This window comes from Phalangium opilio, unplaced genomic scaffold (assembly GCF_054372755.1).
Source record: "Phalangium opilio isolate 3A_F unplaced genomic scaffold, DU_Popi_V2 ptg000537l_1, whole genome shotgun sequence".
Classification (NCBI taxonomy): domain Eukaryota; kingdom Metazoa; phylum Arthropoda; class Arachnida; order Opiliones; family Phalangiidae; genus Phalangium; species Phalangium opilio.
The window spans coordinates 1,895,919-1,906,635 of record NW_028324243.1 but is presented as its reverse complement, the minus strand read 5'-3'; the positions used below and the strand labels follow the sequence as shown (position 1 = coordinate 1,906,635).

At 38.9% G+C, this 10,717-nt stretch overlaps 1 protein-coding gene across 1 annotated transcript; it reads left to right on the top strand.

The window, feature by feature from the left end:
- Nucleotides 1–1,833: 1,833 nt before the first annotated feature.
- Nucleotides 1,834–9,313, top strand: LOC149588759 (ionotropic receptor coreceptor Ir8a-like). The gene is made up of 6 exons (XM_089862103.1): nucleotides 1,834–1,971; nucleotides 3,114–3,275; nucleotides 5,668–5,821; nucleotides 6,465–6,602; nucleotides 8,843–9,063; nucleotides 9,272–9,313. Exons 1-6 carry the CDS (start codon nucleotides 1,834–1,836, stop codon nucleotides 9,311–9,313), a joined length of 855 nt encoding a protein of 284 aa, XP_089718229.1.
- Nucleotides 9,314–10,717: the final 1,404 nt, after the last annotated feature.

The window sequence follows — 10,717 nt, the reverse complement described above, 5'->3', positions numbered from 1 at the left end:
TAATGGGCTGCCATTGGTTTTTCAGTATTACTTCGTCCATGGGTTCACCAGCCAATGAGAAAACCGGAAATACGTAGCTCAAATTGGCGGGATATCGCGAAGCCCATTTGAAAAGGATTAATCGTTTAACATTTCCCTGCGTATTCTCATAAGTCTAATGAGGACCTAATCTATCACTTAAGTGTGTATTTAACTTTCGGCTCACTCTGAACCGTTAACACCTCTTGTAAGAGGACACGAAACAAGTTCAATTCTAGTTTAATTCTAGGGTATCTTGTTTCATAGGCTCAATCGCTTCAACACTTACAGAGAGACGAAGTATTGAAATCCTTATTATGTAGTGAAATCAAAAGTTGCGTTTACACTATATATAAATGTAGTAAAGCTGAATTAAAAAGTAAACACCAAATTTGAAATGTTAATATCAAAAGATGTTCTTGGAATATTGAGATGAAACAGAGCTTTATAGCTACACAACTACTAAAAGAATCGTAATGCCGAACATTATTTAAAATATTTCCATTTAATATTCTGCAAAAAGGAAATGTTATCGTTTTGTAAGAGATCTTATCCTCCTACTCGCTTTATATTAACTTTGATATGCGTGTAGTGTTTCGATTCAGATGCAATCTTCATTACTCGTTCTATATAAACTCTCACTTGTGTCACTTCAAAGAAATAAGTTTATCTTAAATAATTAATTAAATATAAATGATATTAATTATTTTAATCGCCAGTAAATAACTTTAAAAATAGTTAAATCGTTTAAAATAAAGTTGTTCCTATTATCTTTCGAAACTTTCCTAATATTGACGTTTAAAGTGAAGGGTACCCCTCTTGCCCGCTTTCTTCAAATTTTGGGGTATATATACGATTCGTTTCCATTGTAATAATAGATAAAAACGCATTCGCGTCAACCGATGGTGGAAGCCCTGCCATTGGGAGGCTAGACGTTTCTCGTAACCCTAGCCGATCGCCGCGTATATCTTGAAACCAATAATAGATAAAAACGCATTCGCGTGAACCGATGGTGGAAGCCCTGCCATTGGGAGGCTAGACGTTTCTCGTAACCCTAGCCGATCGACGCGTATATCTTGAAACCAAACGGTGACGAAGGAAAAGAAGCCAGAATGGTCTGACTGGCGTCCATGTGGAATGGATGGACAAAGACCTGAAGATGGTGGTGCATAGAAGCTGGTGTCAATGTGGAATTGACGAAGAACAGAAGATGCTGGTGCATAGAAGCTGGTGTCAAGGTGAAATTGACGAAGAACACAAGATGGTTGTGCTTGGAAGCTTGCAAGTACAGACTAGTGTCCATATGGAGTGGACGAAAACCAAAGCTGGTGGTGTTGGAACTCAAGTAGAATAGCCAGAGGAGACAAACCCAAATTTCCGTGAACTGTCAATGCAGTCCGGAAATTGGGAACACGTTTGCTCCGATACGCAAACTGCGAACGCGGTCACGTGGGGTCTGACAGACAGACACACAGACACACAGACACACAGACACGGCCGGTGTAATACCTCTCCGTGACATACGTCACTCGGAGAGGTAAAAATTGGAGTATTTGAACCTTTATGTTAGTCAAAAGTAAAACCTAGTATCAAGACAGTATCCCTTAAAAAAATATACCCTTTTTTATGGAACTACTATGTAGAGCAAAATACTTGTGCAAATAATGTAGAAAAATATTTTGAGTTTAATGAAAATTTGGTGAAAAAACTAAGATAGAATTTTTTCAAATAATCGAAGTGAAAATTTTAATATCTGTTACTTCAGGCAATTCATTTTCTACACTTATCTTTTACACTTTGCCGTCTTTGTCTACAATGACAGTTTTTATTAATTATAGGTTGTTTTTGCAATTCTCATTTAGGTACGAACTTTTCTTTTATGAAGAGGGTTCATTTGGTATAAGGAAAGAAGATGGAAACTTCACAGGAATTTTAGGAACAGTACAGAGAAATGTGAGTTGTATAAAGTAGTTAAGCCTGTCTCCAAAAGGCAGCTGTCGTCGATCTTATTTTTACATCATACCTTCTAATATGAAATTAATTGATTGGAAATTGTCAAAAGCGGATCATCCGCTTTAAGTATTTATCTGTAGGGCTTTTTTGGAATGTCTTCTGCCCCCTTTCCTTTACTTCACCGCTTCCAAGAGATCGGGCGCAATATAACCATGAGAAGATGGGGTGGTGTAGCGGTTAGCGCTTTCGCCTCGTAGCAATAGGATCCCGGGCTCGATCCCGGACTGTGTCACAGGGTGAAATCTGGGAACAAATTCTTCTGCGTAGAGTTTGCAGTTCTCTCCCCGCTTGTTAAAAGAAGTTTTCCTCCGCGGTCTAACCCGGTTTCTCCTTTCCACCAAAACTTGCAGAGGTTAACGGTAATAGTTTGTATAGGGTGCTGTCGGTTAGCTGCAGTGGCATAGGGGCTAGCCACCACCCCTCTATGCATTGTAAAGGGAACCACCTGTAAACAAGCCACAGACTTAATGTGGAAATCCCTTCATAGACAAAGCTTAGACTATCATTATTTTCTTTCCCTGGTAGCGCCGCTCGTAACTAAGAGAAGTTTATATGGGGGTGACGTGAATCTCTTGGGTTGAATGTTTAGTTCAGGTCCCACTAACTTCGACCTGTGTTTTTTACTCGCATCAAGCAGTCTGATGATAGACAAACAGAGAAAATATCGAACAAGTTTTTACGATGCTTTTGCATACACGAATTGGGTGCAGAAAATTGCTGAAATAAATCCCTCCAGGCAATCGAGGAGTTTTTTTATTAAATTCTCGCGTTTTATACTAAGGAAACTAAAGGAAAGCCTTCAATGGCGGTAGTACTCATATAAATTAATACTAGGTTGGGGTGAGACGGGTTATAGGTTGCCGGGTTACAGACCTCATTCAGACACAGAAACTTAAGGGTAGATCATAAATTTATGATATAGTTGAAATGTTTTTGAAATGAAAAGTTCCGCGGTCTGAAACCTCGCCCAAACCAATAAATAATAATTTCAACTTCTCTAAGTAATTTTGTTGGGTTTATGTGCACGATAAGCACTTTTTTACCGGCAGAGTTTGTTTTAAACATATTTTTCACACTTACAGGAAGCCGATGTGGTAATCGTTCCCGTCATGGTATCGTACGAAAGAAGCTTCACATTTTCATATCTAAAGTCGTTCTTCAGGGCCTCTTGGATAATGCTTGGAGGCTCACCCAACATGCAGTCGACGAACATAAAGGGATTAGTCATGGTTTTTGATTGGGAGGTTAGTGTGAAAATCGATTTTCAAATCGAATTAGCAAAATAAGAAAATAAAATTATGCAAGAGCAGATGACATTGAATTAGTGCTAAGGTTAAAAAGTTTTTTATATTTTCGTTGACGTTTTTTTCTTGGGTTCGGTAAGACAATCCGCATTTTTACCCCCTCAAAATTTACCCGATAACTATTCAAATTACTAGCTTTTCTGTCCATGTCCGCAACTAACATACATTAAATATTTTGGTGTGCCTTGTATGAGCAGTTCCCGAAGTAGTAACCGCGATTCCATAAAAACAGCGGCGTTGTTCAAAGCTGCTAACCTTACCTGACCTAACACTATTCGGGAAGCCCTCAGATGAGCGGTTCCCGTATGAGCGGATTCAATAATAGCGGTCCTCATATCAGCAGTTCCCTAAATAGCGGTTTCCCGAAATGGAAGTTTACCCGTTACAACAGTTACCGATACAGCGGTTCTCGTAAACGCGGCGTACCATTACAGCGGTTCTCTTAAACGCGGTGTACCATTACAGCAGTTCTCTAAAGAGCAGAAAAACCGGAATGCGAAAAACGACTGTTGTTTGTTATGGTATACGCTGTGTTATATGAACTTAAATAGAACTATGTCAGATATGGTTATCTTCAAGTTGATTATTTGAACCCCCAATAGTCTTAGGTTAAGTTAGGTTTGGTTAGGTTAAAGTTGATTATTTCAATTAAATAGTATTAGGTCAGGTCAGGTTAGGTCAGGTTAGGTTGGGTTGGGTTAGGTTTGGTTTGGTTTGGTAAGGTTAGGTTACGTTGGGTTTGGTTAGGTTAAAGTTGATTATTTCAATTAAATAGTATTAGGTTAGGTTAGGTTCGGTTGGGTTTTTTAGGTTTTGTTTTGATTGGTTAGACTTAGGTTAGTAATATATTTTGGAAATGGTGTAACAATGTTACGCCTGTTCCAAAATATTGTTGTTTATCTTCATTCACTTCCCAAATAATAATATGCCTTTTCCAAAAAATTACTGTTTACAATTATCTACTTCCGAAATAAAATAAGCTTTCTTCAAATATTTTCTATCCTGGTGTTAGAATTGTAAACTGATACAGCCTGAAGAATAGTGCAATATTTAAGTGTACTTTAAAAACACGATCCGTTAGTAGGTCACATTACTGACTAAATGATCACAGAAAAAGGTAGTTTTCGAAAACAACGCATTTAACTGTATTGTTAAGAAATACTCGAAACTGAAGACAAACACTGCTATTTCCAAAATAGCAGCAGCTATTTCTAAAACAGCGGCCGCTATTTCTAAAACAGCAGTTTTGAACAACACCGCTGTTTTTTTGGAATCGCGGTTGCTATTTCGAGAACAGCTCTACCGGGAACTGCTCATACGAGGTACAACCACAATATTCGGGTTGGAATAACAACACCTAAACTGACCCTAACCCTAACGAAACTGGGGTTCAAATTACCAAACCTAACCTCACTTAAGCCTTTTTTTATACAAGTAACCAAGTTTAACCAGACTTAATTAAGCGTTCAAATAACCAAACATACTCCATCGTATGCGATTATCGTATTTGACTTCTCAGTTGCACTGCTCTTTTGAGAACTGTTGTAACGGTACGCCGCGTTTATCGAGAACCGCTGTATAAGGAACTGCCGTAACGGGTAAACTTCGTTTTCGGGAAACCGCGGTTATGAGAACCTCTATTATGGGATCCGCTCATAAGGGAACTGCTTATATGAGGGCTTCCCATATATTTTGAGGAATGCTTCGATAGTTTTATTTAATATAGTCAAAAGCTCATTATGCTTCACACATAAAGTACGTAAGTCCCACTTTTCTGTAGTTTGGCCATGGATTTCATGATATTCCCGAAGTAAAAACTAAGCAGACGAACAATAAAGCTTTTAACCAATCATGAGCCCCCTAACCGTAGATAACCTCTTAATGTCAGGCCAATCGGCGACGGCTATTACTATTTTCTTGCATGGGACCTCGACTCAACCTCGCCGTCGACCTAACCGGGAAGCTCGGAAGGCAAATTTGCGGTATCGTTCGGTAGTCTTTATAATATATTCAACGTTTAAAAGCTCAAATTCCGAACATTTCCGAGTCACTTAATAAGTCTTCAACTAAAGAATATTTTAGACACCCTGCTCAGTCTTTATAATAGTTCCCGAATTAATGTACCTGGTAAATTGGTTCTTAAGGCGGAAGGATCGCATGGATCACAAGGAGCCGCGTTACTGAACTATTTCCCTCCGCGTAAGGGGAGGTTCTTTCCTAGGAGCTTAGAGAGTGTAGCTCCCCCAGGCACATGCTACGTATTTCATGTGTCAAGCCTAATCGGTTTCTGATATAATCGAAATAACTGTTGATTTACTATTTTTTTTAAAAGGTATGGGTTTGTGTGCTGATTGCAATGGCCATATTAGTCACGCTTTCCTCAGTTATTCTTGTAAAGCGACCGAACGGCGAACCCTATTTAGTTTTGGAACGGGGACAAACGTACAACGCGGTGTCTCAGTACATGGCTGCTTTGCTCAGCGAAGGTATGTATCCTCTTCTCATAAGTACATAGTCATGATTATTAAAATAATAAAAAACTATTGCGATACGATGCGTTAATATTCTATGGGAAAATTTTCATTACTTCCCCACGAGTCCAATACTTTCAGAAGTAGGATGGGGACTAAAAGTTTGGAGGTAGAAATTCTTCACTAGGCATAAATAAATATAATGGAAAAGACATCGACAGTTGGCCTCCTCTTAGAAGTTCTTGAATTTTCCCTTCGAAAAAAATTAGACGCTCCAAGAGGAATATGGTCAAACTAAATAAAGGATGGGTAGGTAGGTTCTCCCCGCAGAGGAGGCTGAAATAAAGTTTTTAGGTGGAGCGAAAGGGGAAGGGGGCATTCAAAAGTTTTCTAACTTGATATAGTCATCTTCAGCATCGGTTTCTGAGACGGCTTCGCAGTGGCATTAAGCTAAGTTGAGATACGACGAAATACACCATTTCGATGAATCAAAGGGTGAAAAACGTAGGGGGGAATATTCTGCTTTCCATCTATCTTTTTGGCGCCTTCGCTGTAAGCTTTTTGGATCCTGAGACCAGGGAGGAGAGATTTGAGAGGCAGTTACAATGTGAATAGTTTTGGTTCGCTTCGTGGCTAAACTCGTCTCTCCCCGGCGCAGGCTCAGTCCCTCGCCGCAGTGTCCGCGCGTATGCGTCAAATTTAAAAACCGGCTTTGAACTGGAAGTGGGAGCCGGCGGTAGTGTAGTAATCGACGTCACCCGCGCGTGCGCGTTAGCTAGAATCGAGGGAGATAGAGGTACAAATTCCTACCCTCCGTTTTCCCCCTTCCATTTATATTATTGCTTCTTTAACATTAGACTAACACTCCTTCTAAAATCTCTCCTCCCTGGTGAGACTACGCTAGATGTGGGAATGCATCAACCCCCATCATAAGAAAATAGTATATAGCTCCCTATAAGTATGAAATCTCGTGCCATCTATTAATTTATTATGATAATTTTGACATGCATTTAATCAGTTATAATTATCATAATAATAACTTCAAAACCTTTCTAACGATTTAAATGCAATAAAAAAATCTTTTATTTTGCCAAAAATTCTTAATAGGTGGCATTAGAGACATTATACAAATTTCAATGGAAGAAAATGCTGTTAACACGCTTAATTGGAGAGTTTCATACTTATAGGGAGCTATATATTATTTTCTTATGCCCCCATGTATGTCCTGATACTGAGGGTTGCCTACCCCCTTTGTACCTCGAAAGGGTCAATAGACTTCCTTTTGGGGAAAGCAATCGACATTCACTTATGTATAGTAATTCAGAGTTTGGAAGCTATAAATTTGTTTAGAACTCAATAGGAATCCTAGCTCGTTATCTGGGTGCACGGCAGTGCACCCGCCAAGTTGTCGTGCACTACCGGCAATCCTTTACCCGAAACATTTCAGCCTCATTTTCACCCCCTCGTAACTCGGTACTGGGGAATAGTACACCACTCATATTTGCACCTCAAGGGCACAGTGTTAATCCTAGGAAGTCCTCCAACTTCCAGCTTTCTAACTCATTTGGTTTCTGTGATAATCCAATGTGAAAATGACACATTATGAGACTGACTGACTGACTGACACATCATCAAAACCTCTAGGGCATTTCCGGTGGGGTATGTTATCGATTGGGCGTGTTATCAAAACAGCATTGTCCAAAATGGCTTTTTCATAAACGCGTTTGCCATTATAGCCATTTCTCGTTTTAGCGCATTTTGATTACAGCGTTTATATCTTGAGCGTACGAAAGTACGCCTTTTCCAAAATATTGTTGTTTATCTTTATTAACTTCCCTAAATAATATGCCTTTCCAAAAAATTATATTTTATATTTACTTCCGATATAACATTACTCCTTTTTGCATAATATTGTTCTTTGTCCTATATACTTAATATAATAGATATTTCCCTCCCTATCAATCACAGTTTGGGCGGAAACAGCAACCGCTGTTTTGGGAAATAGCGCTGTATTGAGAAACGCGGAAACAGCAACCGCGGTTTTGCTTGTACGCGGTTTTGCAAACCGCTGTTTTAGGAACCGCTTTATTCCAAAACGCTCTTTTGAAAACCGCTCAACTACCCGTGAACCTTCCGGTGGTGCTAGAATGATGAAATTTGGCATACTTGTACCACTTAGCATACAAGCAAAGGGAAAAGTCCCAAAAGCGGGAGTTTTCCCCTTTTAGCCCCTGAAATGGGGGTTTAGAATTAGAGTCATCATCTAAACCTCTAGGGCACTTCCGTTGTTGCGGGAATGATAAAATTTGGCATACAAGTAGGACTTAGCATACAAAGAAAGGAAAAAGTCCCGAATAGGGAGTTTTCCATTTTTAGCCCCTGAAATGGGAGTTTAGAATTAGAGTCATCATCTAAACCTCCAGGGCACTTCCGGTGTTTCGGGAATGATAAGATTTGGCATACAAGTACGACTTAGCATAAAAAGAACGGAAAAAGTCCCAAAAGCGGGAATTTTCCCCTGTTAGCCCCTGAAATGGGGGTTTTATAATTTAGATCCCCTCGTAATAGGACATTATAATTTAATTTTTTCGTCTTTTAATATTAATATTTTTTACTAATATGATTCTTTCTTATCGTAATATTTATGTTTTTTACTTAATGTTTTAGTAAATAAATTTTTTACTCATTTCCTTTTCATTTCGTCTGAAATGGTTCTAAGCGTGTTTTGATTCGTACAAATGTTTATTTCACTTCATAATCCTACTTCTATAAATCTACAAAAACATGCACGTACAAAAGAGAGTGAAATCCCAACAAAAACATCTCTGTAAAAATATGCCAAGACAGAAAAACATTCTTGAGAAGTTTTAAGTCGAATAAAATGTTGGTTCACCTGGAGATAATAACTTGGCCGTATTTTAGATCTCACTTCTTTTTACGGCCAAACAACTTGGCATATTTTTACAGAGATGTTTTTGTTGTGAAGTGTTTTCTGCATTTGGAATAAAATTCTGAAGTACTTTTTCCTGAATGTAGCATCAGCCAAGGAACCTGGATCAGCGTTCAAACGATTTTTGTTTGGAGTTTGGTGGTTAGCCGTAATAGTCTTGTCAAATTCTTTTACTGGTCATTTTCGAGCAAGCATGATGATATCACCTGTACCACTGAAAATGAATTCACTCGAACAGTTGGCGCAATCAACCTATAAAATACACGCGTGGATTTGGAAAGGAACCGTTATCGAAGACTATTTTAAGGTATGTTACTGTTATTTACAATATCTTATCACGGTCGTAATTCTTTATGGAACTTATTTGATTAAAAAAAAATTTAATTATATCGAATTTCACCAACTTCAATTGAAACTTGATCAATTTTGTATTTGATGACGTTAAAACTTCTGTAATAGTATTAAAGGGTCTGTAAAAATGTAGGCGGACCGTTGAGTTTCATTTTTTGAAAAAGGCACCCGAATCCCCACCTCCCAATCTTGACGTCAGCAACTGATGTAAAAAGTGTCAAAGAGGAATTATTTCGTGGTTGTAAAGAGGTTCCTAATATCCAGTTGTCTCTCTTGTGATTGGTTGTGAGCTGCGCCGCTACGGTGTTTCCCCAGTCCCCACTTCCTAGAGTCCGAGACAAGCGCTGCGTTTCCTAAAACCTTCGACCGTAGCAATAGTAAATGCGCTGTGATCTGTCCAATTGTATCACCTGCCGGATAAGGCTGAATAATACAAAACAAAGGTTTTCCAGGAAAGAAGGAAAGACATTCGTTTTGCTTACCCCCGAGGATTGTGACGTCAATAACGACATTTACAAAGAAAAATGAAAATTCAACGGTCCGCCAACTTCTTTACGGATTTGGACTTTGGTGGGTTGTACAGGGATAGTTTTTATTCGTCACAATTTTAACATAAATGCAGTTTATAAAGAAACATCTAGCTAAATACCTTTTGTCTTACATAATCCTTACTTAACGGAGTCACTGAAATTTTATCTAGAATACATAACCAGGGATAGATGAAATATAGAAGCAGGAATGGTGAACAGAGTAATCTGGGCGCTCGTCTAAGTTCACGACCCCCTTCCCCAGGATGGGGGTATGAAAGAAGAGGCGAGTCATAGCGACACAGGTAAAAAGGAACTACGTATTTTTCGCCGTCAGCAACGTCATCAAAACGTGGTTTAAGTGAGACAATAAGATAATTTCAAATTTTCGTTACGTGTTGGAGGGAGGGGCTCTATACTGGGTCTGAAGTGTAGGCTAACCGTTCTCCATTCCTACTTCTAAAATTACATGGATACCTGATAGAACCCTATGCTGTTTATAGTATTCGGCATTTCCGGACGTGAAGAAAATCTGGAAAAGTGTGGAAAAAGCAAATCGACTGGCTAGTTTGAGAAATCTTTACACACCAGATAGATTGATGCAATTGGGATCCGGAAATATAGTCCTCATTGGAGAGAAAACCACCATGAAGTATTCCATTGGACAACGATGCTCCGTGTTACCGCAGATTGCAAACGGCAATTTATATTTTTCCAAAGAAGATATCATGACACAACAGGGCGCTCTCATCCTCAGAAAAAGTCTCGCGCATAAGGAAATTTTCCGCAAAGTTAACACTAGGTATTGAACAATACTGTATATTTAAAATGGATGGGGATTAAGGGTTGCGAGTAGTCATCGAGGGGCTACTCACTAAAAACTTGTTGGCGATTTTAATCGGGATTTTGATTTTGGATTACATAGGGGTTACGGGTGATCATCGAGGGGCTACTAACTAAAAACTCGATCATTTTAAACATGATTTTGATTATGGATTACTTAGGGGTTACGGGTAGTCATCGAGGGGCTGTTTACTAAAATCGCGTTGGCGATTTTAAAGAGGATTTTCATTATGGATTACT